At 46.9% G+C, this 14,306-nt stretch overlaps 1 protein-coding gene across 1 annotated transcript in view; it reads right to left on the reverse strand.

The window, feature by feature from the left end:
* LOC146042238 (cell adhesion molecule CEACAM8-like) overlaps window positions 1–14,306 on the reverse strand; it is a 104,980-nt gene that overhangs the window by 65,526 nt on the left and 25,148 nt on the right. The window contains exon 2 of the mRNA XM_083162159.1: window positions 12,095–12,448. Within this exon, the coding sequence (XP_083018285.1) occupies window positions 12,095–12,448 (354 nt within the window). The remainder of the gene's footprint in view (window positions 1–12,094; window positions 12,449–14,306) is intronic.

Here is a 14,306-nt window from a genome sequence, read left to right on the forward strand (position 1 = left end):
CCTCAGTTCCTGCTGGAGACTGCTGAAAAATTGCCCTGGTCTTTGTCCCCCTGATGTCATATGTGTGTACATATGTTACATGTATGTTTTGAGACTAATAGAAAGGTGTGTTTGTAGATAGTGCTACACTTCAATGTCACATGTGAACACAACCATGTCTAATAACCCACATTGATATATGAAACATGCACCATTGGTGTGATGTGAGGTTATGGGCACAGTTCTGCTCATGTGAAGTATGTGATGGGACAAGAGAAAGTGTGTTTTTGAAAGAGTTGTTGTAACATGTTCCATATGATGCTACTGAAACAAGAATGACCAAACTGTGCACATGTAGCTGGTGAGAAACTACACATCCCAGTATGCCATTCCATAGTTAAATTACTCCATAATAACCACATTGTCAAGCTATGGTGGAATGTGTAGTTTCACACCAGGTGGAGGTGCATAATTTGGCCATGGATGATGTCATTTCTGCATAGTGATGTATGTATGTGCATTTAGTGGCCTAATGAATGAGATGAGACACTGAAATGCCTCCTAATTGAGACATGAATGTGTGTGTGGGACACATATGGCAAAAAAACACAAGATCACCCACACTAGGAAATGTCACGTAGCTAGGGGTACCACATAGTCCCTTTAATTCCGGACACATATTAATTACACAGGTTCTGTGGCTGGCTGACTTCAAGACTCCACTTCACCTAATTTTAAACTGCCACAGAACCTGTGTAATTAACATGTGACCGGAATTTAAGGGACTAGGTGGTAACCCTACACGTAGCACAGTGGTGCACATATCTCATGGTGATATTTGTATTTTTAAACTTGTAGGTGGACTGACTTCAAAACGGCAATGAAGAGGAAGATGACTGACCGGTACAACCACAGCATGTCCACCGGGAGAGGTCCTATGCCCGACCATTTGGAGTATACCCCCCTGGAGCAGGACTCCTTGGACGTGATTGATGTGGGGGAGGTCAGGGGGATCTCCAATATGGACAGGTCTTTGCTGCTGCTTTTGATGGTAAGTCACAGTAATGCATTGTATTTAGAAAGATATTTTTTATTGCGTATGTGATGGTGACATTGTTTTCAATTCTTATCCTAGAAAAAGCAGAAACCCAGGATGTACCGGCAGCATCTTCCTCTGCAGAGCCACAGGTGGAGCAAGTGGTCCAGCCTCCACCAAGACGTCGCCCCCAGCACCAGCCACAGGAGACATGGGATGAGAGCCTGTTGGTGATACTGGAGAGGATCGAGCAGCAAGGGGTGGATGCTGCGATCCGTCAGCAGCAGGTGGGGGAATTTCTGGCGGAGTGGAAGGCCACAAACAGGCTGCAGTGTGAGGCCTTGAACCGCATTAACGACACTCTGGCGGCTGGCATAGTAAGCATTGGCCAACACCTCAGCCGCCAGAATGAACTTCTTGCGGAGCAGCTGTCCACCGCCAGGTCCCTAAGGGACAATCCCCCATCTGCTGCCCCACCCCAAGCTGCTCCCCAACCTTCCACCTCTGCTGACCCTCCTGTGTCGACTAGGGGAAGACGCCGCAAGGCAGCTGAGCCAAAGGCCCCTGTCCCCAAGGCCCCATCTAAAAGGGGGAAAAAAGGGCCCAAATAATGAGACCTGGTTCACTTCCTCTGTGGTTGGACCCCAAATGTTTAAATTGCACTGGACATCCGCTTCCTGAGTTGGCCATCTATCCATTTGCGTGCCATGGGCATGAAAGTTCGTATTTTGACCTCTACAAATGCAGGATAAATTTGTGGTGGTGTGTATCTTGCTTAGTATTCACCCTGGTTGTTGCAGTACGTATTCTGGTGTCCCCATTTCTTTCACCATTGCATTTGCAGGGTAACACATGTTTGGAGATATGCAACCTCTTGTTCTGGCTGTTTTATTATTTGTGTGTCTATTTTATTTGTTTATTTGAGTTCTCACATTAAAGTGTGAAATACTGTAAGCTGTGATGCTGAACAGCAAATAAATTTATTTTACAAATTAAATCAAAATTGTGGTATGTGTCATTTCTTGTGTGAAAAAAATACTAGATTTATGTGTACTTACTGACCAGGGTATTTTTGAACATTTGTTGAAGTGTGGTAGAAGTTTCACATGTGTAACCCTCTCCATGGCCATTCCCATGTTCCTATCCAACTTTTCCCTGCTAATTAGTTTGTGTCAGCACATGTGCAGAGCAACTTAATAGGTGAGAAAGCAGTTTGTGTGCAGGTGAGGTAGCTCCTACAGTAGTAGGTAAAAGCAGGTCCAGAACAATGCTTTCCTCATGGAGTGGGTGAGGCAGACAAACAAGGGTGAAAAGGTACATTTGTGTAGGAATGCATATGTGTCCTCCCTAAAAAAAGATGTGTGAATGGGCCAAACATGATAAAATAGCTTGTGAACAAACATGCATAACTTTTTAAATATATATGATTTTACAGTGTCATAAGCAGATGTAGGAATCCTTTGTTAGAGAGATGAGAGTGCAATAATGTGATTGGTGGCATCTTACATCCAGAGTGTAGTCAAATCCAAATCATAGCAGATGAGATAGTGGTACAGGTCATTATTTTGGGTACTATACAAAGATTGTGTGCAAAATAGTGGTCATGGGCTTAAAACATTGCTGAAACATCCTTTGTAGGTGTTAGATGTGGTTTATGTTATTGTATCCTAAATACAAAACCTATGTTAGTATTAGAGTGAACACGTTGACACATGTCGACTTGTGTAGATTGAGTGTGCTACTGTGTAAAGTCTATGAAAGCACGTAGTGAATGTGTCTAACTGTTTAGCAAATACCTACCTTAGCGTATATAAGCAGGTCTTAAAAAGATTCTTACCTTAAATTAAACAAACCTTTAAATGTGGAGAAGTATAGAAAGATAAGCTTCCAATGTGTTTGCGTGCTGTGTGTGGCTTGCAGGCAGTGAAATAATGGTTTGGACTTAATAGACTGCAGCATTGCTTATTACATTCAGGTGTATGTGTTTGAGTAGTAATCAGCGTTAATTAGCAAACTCAGGCGCACGCTGGCATGCGGTATCTGTAGGGGTGGTCTGAGCTGGCGGTTGGCGGGCGCTTGTCTGGTGTCCGAAATGAACGGTGCTTTAGGCGATCGTGCGGTAGTAGACCCGCTCATTTTTGGTGCACACCCCCGTGTACGCCCATATTTACGCCCATTTTCCCTCATTATTTCGGCCGCTCCCCTCAACACGCCCCTATGCCGCCCCCAATACCCGTACACTCGCGTACAGGTTTTTTCGCACGTTGAGACCCATCCGTAAGCGTTGTTCAGTGGTCGCGCCTGCGCATTAGCGAATCTGCACATGCGCAGATCATGAAAAACCCCGGGACGTACGCGTACGGCCCGGCCGCACCAACCAGAATAAGGCCCTATGTGAGCCCAAGTATCATATTGCCACTTGGAAAAAAAAATGGGCAATTGTTGACTTCTTTCTAATGCCCCATGTGTGGGGGCAGCCAGGTTACCTTTTCCGCGGACTGGTATAGGGAACCTATTCTATATGATGACATGGACAGTAAAAGTAAGTCACAACCATGTGGGGCTGGATGTAATGATACCAGAGTCCGGCGGCAGTGCCAGATGCCGGCCTAACTCCGATGTTATCTTAAAGGAGTAATCACTTACAAGACATAACCATGTCTTGTAAAGGATTGTCCCTTTTAAAAAAACCTCAGAGTTTGGCCAGGGTCCTGCACAGCTGACTGACTCTTGTGTCGTTATATCCCAACCTTGGCCTTCCATTTTTCAGCTATTTCCTACTTATCACAAACAATGATTTGCAAATGCAGAGGTTATTTTATGTACACCGGCCTAAGGGCCGGACTCAGAGGCGGACATAGTGTGGCTAAATGCGTCATCTTCAGTCACTGTCTCAGATCCACTGTGATAACTGCACCAACGGACATCCAATGATGCAGCCACTGACTTCAGTACACCCCAAAATATGTGGCCAATGTCACCAATTTTTGCAACACTTCCCATTAAAACCCCCAAAATGCCTGATACCAAGGCACCATCACCACACTTGCAGACTGAGGCTCCTGTGTGCAGTCCCAAAACCATAGCTCAGATGGAGCAAATCTAGACAGCACCCAAGGTGGAATCAGCCCCTTAGTCTGGCCAAATCTTGCTTGATATTAAATCTGTTTTTGGATTATAAATATCAGTTCTGATATGGCTACAAATCTCAAATTAGGGGCCTATAGTACTACAGAGTATGGAGGAATTGTATTTCTAGGTAAGGGTTGCCTACTTTTATGCTCTCCTCACCGGGAGGCGGCGGCCTAATAGAGGAAGCAGGGGGCGGAGCTAGAAGGTGTGCTGTGAAAGGGTTGGGGTAAGTGGCAAAGCAAAACAACTGAGCCTCATGTGGGAGTGTGGGCATTGCAAACGCATCAATGGCCATACCCTCGCTGTGAAATGCTTGTAATTTGCTTCATCAGGTCCCCGTGGATCAACCGGCCGAGGGGGGGTTGTGGGAGGCTTATACTGGGGGGGCCATGAAGCAAAACCAATTTTTGGGAGCCTCAAGGCCGTTCCGGAAGGGTAGGCAAGAATAATCTAGGTTCTCCCCTCTCTATGCACAGGAAAGTAGAAAGGTATGATGTTATGTTATGTAGAAGAGAGTAATAAACAGCCAGCCAATCAGCCCCTCACTCTCATTTTTCAATGAAACTTTTTTGCCTTACCACAGCCTTTGGCAGATCTTGTGCAGCACCTAAAGGATTCTGTCAGGGTCTATTCTGCCTAGGGCCCCCTAGAGTTCCAGCAGGGTTCCTACCGCAGACCTCCCAGGGTACTCACTGTCCGGGTCTTCTGTGGGTCTAAAGCCCCGTACACACGGGGGAGATATATTGCTCAGTGTCCCCTTTTCATCAGCGACCAGAGATGGTCGCTGATGAAAAGGAACCTCAGCCAACGGTGCCGCAGAGGTAATCAGCTGGTCGCAGGAGCAAGCACCTGCGAACAGCGATTAGAATGTGGCAGAAAACAGGAGCGCGCACCGTGCCGATTTATCGCCGGGGCACACTCCCATCACTGGCAATATGGTCGCCAGCGACCATATTCCCAGCAATTTCAGCCCCTATCGCCCCCGTGTGTAGACAGCTTTAGTGCTGACTGGACGCAGCCAGGATCCTTTCATTATGACAGCTCTCTTTGTCGATGCGACAGCCATTGCTGCCATCCCCCACACCCATTTGTCTGAGCTCCCTCCTGCTCCTCAGCTGCCTTTCATTTCCCTGTTTGCAGCTAAGTCCAGCAAGCTTCCAGAGTCTCTGCTTTCCTTAGGACTACTTTATTACACATGGCCATCATGGTTATTCTTGCACTTCTGACGTCAGACCGACATAGAGGTGAGTATTATTAAATGGGTGCAGGGTGTGTCGTGTGTGCACCCCTGATCCTAGGGCCCTTGTGCACTGCACACCTTTCACCATACCTCCCATGACCCTCTCAAGGAGGAACACAATGCTCTATTCCTGGACTTCCTTCTTAATTTATAATAACCATCACTGTGTTGAACAGGGTATGTGATAAGAAAGGTGTTTCAACACAGTTGGTGGCAATCATTAATTAAGAGGGAAGTCCAGGAATAGAGCATTGTGTACCTCCTGGAATGGGTCATGTTGGGAGGTGCGCCTTTCACCCATTTAGATATGCCAGTGCAGGCAGCCCTGATGCTCCTCTGCCATGCAGCCTGGGTTGCCTATCAGCTGGATTAGTTTCCAGGGAATGTGTGTTGCTTGCCTGCTTGGAGAGCTTGCTAGACTTCCCTCTACATTGACTGCCCCTAACCCTGTTGAGAGGCATAAATGGCTTTTTGAAATCAGGAGCCTGTAAAACAAGCTCTGCACACAAGGCATACCTTAAATCCTGCCATGCAGCATCCACTGTCCTAGACCATATTATTTTGTTTGGTGACTGTTACTTCAGACATTCCATTAGAGGTCACCGCCCTAGTGGTAAAAGCATGAACCTGCTATAATAGCCTACTAGACCCAGAAATGTCTTTAATTAAGACTTAAAGTGATAGATTTGGTAAAAAATCTTCAGTTTTTAAAGCAGCAATCACCAAACCAGTTTGATTTTGCAGTGTAAATGATTGCCGCTTTAAAAAAACTTAAAAAATTCAGTTTGTGCCACAAACTGAATGAAGTTAGGCTCTTGGGGTGACTGTTTCTCCCTTACCTACCATATCAAAGTTTGAAAGGACTAAACCCTGTAGAAACTTGGGGTACCTTCCCAACCACAAACATCAACTTTGTTAAAAGTAGGTAATTTTCACACGTTTCCTGAAACACTGCCCTTTTATCATTTGTATAAGGGTCTGATCAAAGTGTTCCACCATTTGTCTGGGGATGCTTAACTGACATAGTAATACTATCCACGCCTAACACAGATAATGCATTCGTTTAGAGAAAAAAGAGGTACGCTAGTCCATTACTACCACTTTTGGTATTTCCACCCGAGTCCATAAAACTAGAAATTCTTTGGCAATACTACTGGACTTCATATCGCGTAGTTACTGTATATGGCCTCTGGGTATCTGGTGACATCATCAACCACTACTAATATGTATTAATGCCCACAAGCCGATTTCTCCACTGCAGTTATCAAATCCATCCCAATTCTCTCAAAGGGCATGGAGATAACAGCTAGGGGAAGCAAGGGTGCAATTAATTCTGGCCGGGGTGCTGTCTTTTGACACACTGGACATTCTTGACAATATATCTTTACTGCCATGGGAATGCCAGAGCAAAAGAAGCTTAATTGTGTACACTGGAGAGTTTGCTCCTCTCCTAAACTGCCCACCCACAGATGAGTGTAAGCTGCCCTCAACACCATTTGCTCGTGTTTTCTGGGAACCAAAAACTGATCTACAGTACCCTTTTACCCTGCACATGAGCATTACAGTACAGTAAATCATTCTTCACAGCAAATTATGGTTCTCTTTATGATGGTAAAGCATAGATTATTTTACTTTTTACCTCTGACACATTTTCGAAGGCATTTACTAAATTTACATCCTCCTGTTGGTCCGGCCCAACGTCCTGTAAAGACATTTTTTTACTAACAGGAGACCAATGTGCCTCAGTCTCAGCTGATCACCTCCTGAAGCAGTGGAAAGTCCCAGCTCAACCACTTTCACTGGTCGACCTTTTATCACCACAGGTGCGTGCACTCGTGGGCATTTCTCTATATCCCCATGTATGTATAGCACCTTTTTACAGGGGGTGACACCTGATCAGCCCCAGGAACCAAGCTGGCTGATGGTCAGTGGACTGCCAGTATCAACTATGGCCAGACCTCCCAGCCTTCCATTTGTACCATCAGATGAAACAGGATGCTCTCCAATGGGGAAATGCTCTCAGCAGCCATGCTGACCACCAGGTCCAGTAGTGTACCCTATGCTGCAATCCATCGGCTCATCCTGCTTCAGACAGTCTCTGCACATATGGCCGCACTCACCACACTCAAAACACACACAACATGAGGAGGTTTATTAGGTTTGAACACGGGACCTGGGTTCCGGGCTTGGGTAACGGCAGCAACCCTTGTTTGGCTTTGTTCCATTTCACAAGGGTCAGGTTACTCTCAATTATTACCACCAACTCCTACAGATCTAAAGATCAGCGTGTAGGGCCCATTGCCGAACTGCTCTGAACAACACCCGCACAGCATGGTCCAAAGCCACCATTGCCACCACAGGCTGTGCAGAGATTTTATCCAGCTGCACATTTGGGCTACTGTAGCTTTGTCCACTGAACCACTTCTTCATTGTCCACTGAACCCTAGGAGGCTCAGTCAGGTTCAGCTGCCAGTCATGGAACTCTCTGGCTTTTCTGGGGCCTGTTGCCCCAAGCCTACTTAAGGTGACATTAACCACAGAATTTGAGTACAGGATATAACTATGTGGTTATTAGGCTAATATTACCCCATATTGAAGGGTACAAGGGAAACTACATATGTACAGGGCATGTTTTTGCCATGGACATTGGTGCACTATTAGGTACAGTACATGATCGGTATATAATTCAAAACGTGGTTTAACCAGGTAAAAATACAAATATACATATGTTTTGTTCTATTACCATTATGCATCCCGGTGACATCTGTTTTCAAATGTATTTTGTTGTTATTTTTAATTACCATGGTTGTGGATTACACAGTGAGTGATGCTTCATGCAGCACAAATGACATAAGAAATGATGACATCTTCTCTATAAGGACTCAAGGTGGTCCCCTGAACATGTTGGGTGTATTACCCCCCTCCCCCCCCCCCCCCCTGTGAAGGTAACCAGATAAATTGCCTAAGTCTGCCCCTCCTTTCTATCCATGACACGCTCGCTCAGTTAGGGGGAAATTTACCAATATGAAAAACCTAGTTTTTCGTATTGGTATTTTCCCTACGACTGCATACGACTGTTTAAGTCGTATGCAAAGTCGTGTTCCGGAGGATCAGTTACAAAGCAGTCAGATACGACTGCTTTGTAACCCTCCGATGGTGTAATGATTCGTATTAGCGGCCGTATATACGGCTGCTAATACGAATTATTTCTAGCAGTCTGCACGGATCAGTCAGATCCGTGCAGGCTGCAAGGTGTAAAAAAAAATAGAAAAATAAATAAATAAATAAAAAACGGCGTGGGGTCCCCCCCACAGCCGAAACCAGCACCAGGCTGACAGAGCCTGGAGCCGGTAATTAAAAATCAGGGAACCCGACAAATAGGGGTTCCCTGATTTTTAACAACCAGCCCCAGGCTCCTGCTCTGGGGCTGGTTCCCAAAATACGGGGGACAAAATGAGTAGGGGTCCCCCGTATTTTAAGAACCAGCCCCAGGCAAAACCAGCCAGCAGGGTAATGCCACAGCCGGGGGGAGACTTTTTATGCAAGTCCCCCCGGCCAAAGCATTAACCCTACCGACCAGTCAGCCTGGCCAGGGGCCCTGGGGGAGTGGGGACCGCCCCAATAAAGGGGTCCCCCCGCCTCCAGGACTTACCTGACCAGGCTGAAGCCTGGTGCTGTCCTCGATGCCCCTGGGCGGTGGGCATCGAGCTGATAGTTGTGTAAAAAATAGAACAAACTATTGTTTTTTACTGTGGCACTACAAGTGCCAGCAAGCCTCCCCAGCAAGCTGGGACTTGGAGAACCACACATCCCAGCCTGCTGGGCATTAAAGGGCCCGCTGGGTCTTGTAGTGCCACAGTAAAAAAAAAAATGTTAAATAAAACACACTGACACCCATTTTAAATAAAAGTTTAATACACACATTACATACATACTGATACTTACCTTTCTTGATCCCGTAGGTAGCCCTGGTCCTGATGTCCTGTGTCGTCCTCCAGGTCCATGTCGGCTGTCTGCGTCGTCCTCCAGGTCCATGTCGACGGTCCGTGTCGTCCTCCAGGTCCATGGCGGTGTCCGGGTCCGAAGAAATCCATGTTGGAGCTGTGGAAGGAAATCCTACTCACCTGTTCCTGCGCTGAAGAAGTCTTCTCTTAATCCGACGTAATCCAGGTAATCTTCATGCTGTCGGCGCTGTCTCTGCATCGCGCTGAGGAGAGATGCTGAGATGTTTCATATTCGGCGCCTCTCCTCAGACTGAATTCTATTGGCCGCCTAGCAGGCCAATCAGGAGCCGACTTTCTCGGCTCCTGATTGGCCTGCTAGGCGGCCAATAGAATTCAGTCTGAGGAGAGGCGCCGAATATGAAACATCTCAGCATCTCTCCTCAGCGCGATGCAGAGACAGCGCAGACAGCAGGGAGCGCCGACAGCATAAAGATTACCTGGATTACGTCGGATCAAGAGAAGACTTCTTCAGCGCAGGAACAGGTGAGTAGGATTTCCTTCCACAGCTCCAACATGGATTTCTTCGGACCCGGACACCGCCATGGACCTGGAGGACGACACGGACCGTCGACATGGACCTGGAGGACGACGCAGACAGCCGACATGGACCTGGAGGACGACACAGGACATCAGGACCAGGGCTACCTACGGGATCAAGAAAGGTAAGTATCAGTATGTATGTAATGTGTGTATTAAACTTTTATTTAAAATGGGTGTCAGTGTGTTTTATTTAACAATTTTTTTTACTGTGGCACTACAAGACCCAGCGGGCCCTTTAATGCCCAGCAGGCTGGGACGTGTGGTTCTCCAAGTCCCAGCTTGCTGGGGAGGCTTGCTGGCACTTGTAGTGCCACAGTAAAAAACAATAGTTTGTTCTATTTTTTACACAACTATCAGCTCGATGCCCACCGCCCAGGGGCATCGAGGACAGCACCAGGCTTCAGCCTGGTCAGGTAAGTCCTGGAGGGGGGGGACCCCTTTATTGGGGGGGTCCCCACTCCCCCAGGGCCCCTGGCCAGGCTGACTGGTCGGTAGGGTTAATGCTTTGGCCGGGGGGACTTGCATAAAAAGTCTCCCCCCGGCTGTGGCATTACCCTGCTGGCTGGTTTTGCCTGGGGCTAGTTCTTAAAATACGGGGGACCCCTACTCATTTTGTCCCCCGTATTTTGGGAACCAGCCCCAGAGCAGGAGCCTGGGGCTGGTTGTTAAAAATCAGGGAACCCCTATTTGTCGGGGATTCAGTATTGAATCCCGGCGGTCGGGATCCCGGCGTTCAGAATCCCAACGCCGGAATCCCGACAGCCGAAATGCCGACAAGGGGGGGGGGACGTGGATCGCCCCCCCCTTGCGGGCTCGCTGCGCTCGCCACGCAGCGGGCCCGGTGCCTCGCTACGCTCGGCATGCTATTTTATTCTCCCTCCAGGGGTGTCGTGAACACCCCAGGAGGGAGAAAGTGTCGGCATTTCGGCGGTCGGGATTCCGGCGTCGGGATTCTGAACGCCGGGATCCCGACCGCCGGGATCTTAACTGCATCCCTTTGTCGGGTTCCCTGATTTTTAATTACCGGCTCCAGGCTCTGCCAGCCTGGTGCTGGTTTCGGCTGTGGGGGGGGACCCCACGCCGTTTTTTTTTTTATTATGTAATTTTTCGATTTTTTTACACTGAAGCCTGCACGGATCTGACTGATCCGTGCAGGCTAAAACGCAAATACGACATGAAAATGGTGTTCTATTTTCCTGTCGTATTTGCGTGGGTGTTTCACACCACTAAGCAGCCGTATTGTCAGTACGGCTGCTTAGTAAATCAGAAACCACCATTCTTTTGAATGGTGATTTCTGTCGTATTCTATCGATGGTGTAGACATTTGTATTTGTAAATACAAATATGAATGTTCCATCTTTAGGACTACGAATTGTTGTATTTTTGGGATTGTAAATCCCGAAAATACAAATTCGTAAAAAAAAGGTGTATTTCTCCCTACGAATACACCTTTTTTCTACGAATCCATTTTGGTAAATGTCCCCCTTAATCTCAACTTTCTCTCTCCCTCCCTGACATTCTCTCACTCCTACTCAATCCCCTCCCTCTTGCTCCCCCCCCCCTTTCTCTCTGACACCCTATCACTGGCTACACTCTCTTATTCCCTCTTTTCCATGAAGCCCTCTCTCTCCATGACCACCCCTCGATCCCTCGTTCACACTTCTCTCTCTTTCTCTGATGCTCTCTTGCAGCACAATGCACCAAGCAGTGGCCGAACATCCAGCCGCTCATCACATATCACATATGCACTAAAATATAGAATGAGCAGCACAAAGGGCAGCCCTTCCGATAAGCGCTGCCCATTGCTATCCCCGCCACTACCTGAACCTCTGGGTCTGTAACCCAGGAGTCCCTCTGTGCATGCCACAGAGGTGCATGCTGGGAGAGATCCGTGTCAGATCCCTCACACAGCAGCAATATAATGCATGGTTTTTACAGTAGTTTCTACTTTAGTACATCCCGGCTATTTCTTCTGTTCCCCTAAACACCATTGTACTGACAATGGGGGTTTTGGGGCCTTTCAAAAATTTGCTATGGGGCCCACAAAGTGCTCATTACACCCCTGGCTGGAGCTACCCCTGTACCCAGCCTTACAAGGAGGAGACCCAGCTCATTACCCATCACACGGCTGCCTGGGGCAGTTACACCATTGTTACTACTTACCATAGACAGTCAGGGTCACATATGCCTGTTCTTGTGGCTTCTCTGTCTGTATCTTCACTGTGTAATCACCAGAATCTTCTATATGGAGATCTGTGATCAGTAATGAGCCGTTAGGTAAAGGTGTGATCCGAGAGACGTATAGAGGCCCAGGGATAGTTTCCTTATCGCGAATAATATATGTGAGGATTTGATACCGAGCATCTGTGTTTGGTCCTTTATACCAATAGAAAGACACAATCGTCCCAGTGACCCCAGTAACAGCCAGGGTGACAGATTCCCGGATCACCGGATACTGAGGGATCAGCTGAATACTGATGGTTCCACCGGTCAGATCCATCCACAGACTGAGGAGAACTGGAAGAGAAGAATCCAGACATCAATCATCAGCCAATTTGACTTTGTTACTGCAGGATGTTGTGGTATGACAAATACATCTGTAGGGTTCTAGTGATAGCAGGAGACCTGATGTGGGCACATAATGTAGATGTAATATGGAAATATACATATGAGTGATACTGTAAAGAGTAGCGCTAATGTACAAGTGATATCGCTCATTTTGGCCCTTCTGAACCAGATCATTTGTAATATCGTCCACTGTGTACGCCCAATGCCGTTAACGATGCGCACTCCTGAGACTCGGGCCATAGACAATACAACACAAATATTCAGGGGCTGATTTTTAACCAGTGGAGACAAATACAGAAAGTCCCTGTGTAGGGAATATATCTGTCTCAGCTGCTGCTCATAGTCAGTAAGTATTTGGAGAAACGTCCTATACAACCACCATATATCTCTATATCCCTGGCAAAGTCCTAGAACATATGTAGTGCTGCTGAGATATACTATTATCCACACATTAATTGATCAAAAATATATTTCCTATAAAATCAAATAAAGAGAAAAACTATATTATAGCTTGTCTTGTCCGCAGTGATAGCGATTAATGATTATTGGGCTTGGTACTTTTCTTTATAATAAAAATAAATGTTGGAAGATCCTTCCCATTATATTCGTATCCCTTTCTATAAGATAGTCGCTTGAAGGGTTTAATATTATCAGTCCTGTGATTGCAATCAGCTTCCTATGATATTACAGGCAGTGCCAATCAGCCCCAATATTCAATACTGCCTTTTATGAAGGAGCAAAACTTTACAGAGCACTGACCTCTCACAGTGCAGTGTACAGAGATGCCCTCACATTTTGTTCGTCGGGAGGCTTGCCACCTAGCAACAGCTGGTGGGTTATGGTGTAAGCCTCCCGACATACGCTGGAATGGTATAGTTAAATAAAATTTTCACTTACCTTACCACAGCCAGGGGAGTAGGGAGCTTAGCTGCTGATGCATGACATGTGCACAGGCAGTGCACATATACTGCAGGTCATGCAGGTGCACTCTAGTCACATGCACCTGCTGTATATAAGGCTAAGCCCCGCCCCCTGAGGTCAGATTTTACCTCAGCGCTGAAGGAAGGAGGAAGCTGTGTCTGTGTCTGCTACAGACAGACTAATAAAATCCCCATCCTTCAGCAAAACAGACGGCCCTCCAAACATTACATGGCTGTGGCTGCTTATACCTCCTCTTCCTCACAGAATGAGGTATTATTTAAGAGGAGAAAGTTATTTAACCCTGTCAGGTCGGAAGACAGCAGGGAAATTTCTGTGGAGAAAGGAGAGCCCAGTCAGGCAGTCTCTCCTCCTCCCCCTGCCTATTCTCACAGTGTTGTGGAAAGGCACAAAAAGAAACAAACAAACAGTTCATGTTTCTTCAAGAGATGCCTGTTCAGGCAATAACATCTCTTTACCAGGTATTGCCTGCAGTAGGAATACCTGAGAGGTCTGTAAAAGGAGAAAGGAGAGCCCAGACAGGCAGAGTCTCCTCCTCCCCTTGCCTATTCTCACAGTGTTGTGGAAAGGCACAAAAAGAAACAAACAATCAGTTCATGTTTCTTCAAGAGATGCATGTTCAGGCAATAACATCTCTTTACCAGGTATTGCCTGCAGTAGGAATACCTGAGAGGTCTGTAACAGACCACCCTCTCTTGCCCATGGCTGGCACATTTTCCTGCCTGTCACTGGCAGTATGCTCAACAACAAGCTCATAACAGGGACTAGTGCTCAGAAAAGGGACTAGTCACCACAGTACACAGTCCCCAGCTAACTCACAGGGAGTGGCTTGGGAGTTGGAGGATGTAACAAGATCCAGTGAATCCTA

Source organism: Crinia signifera, chromosome 19 (genome assembly GCF_055691185.1).
Source record: "Crinia signifera chromosome 19, ASM5569118v1, whole genome shotgun sequence".
NCBI lineage: Eukaryota > Metazoa > Chordata > Amphibia > Anura > Myobatrachidae > Crinia > Crinia signifera.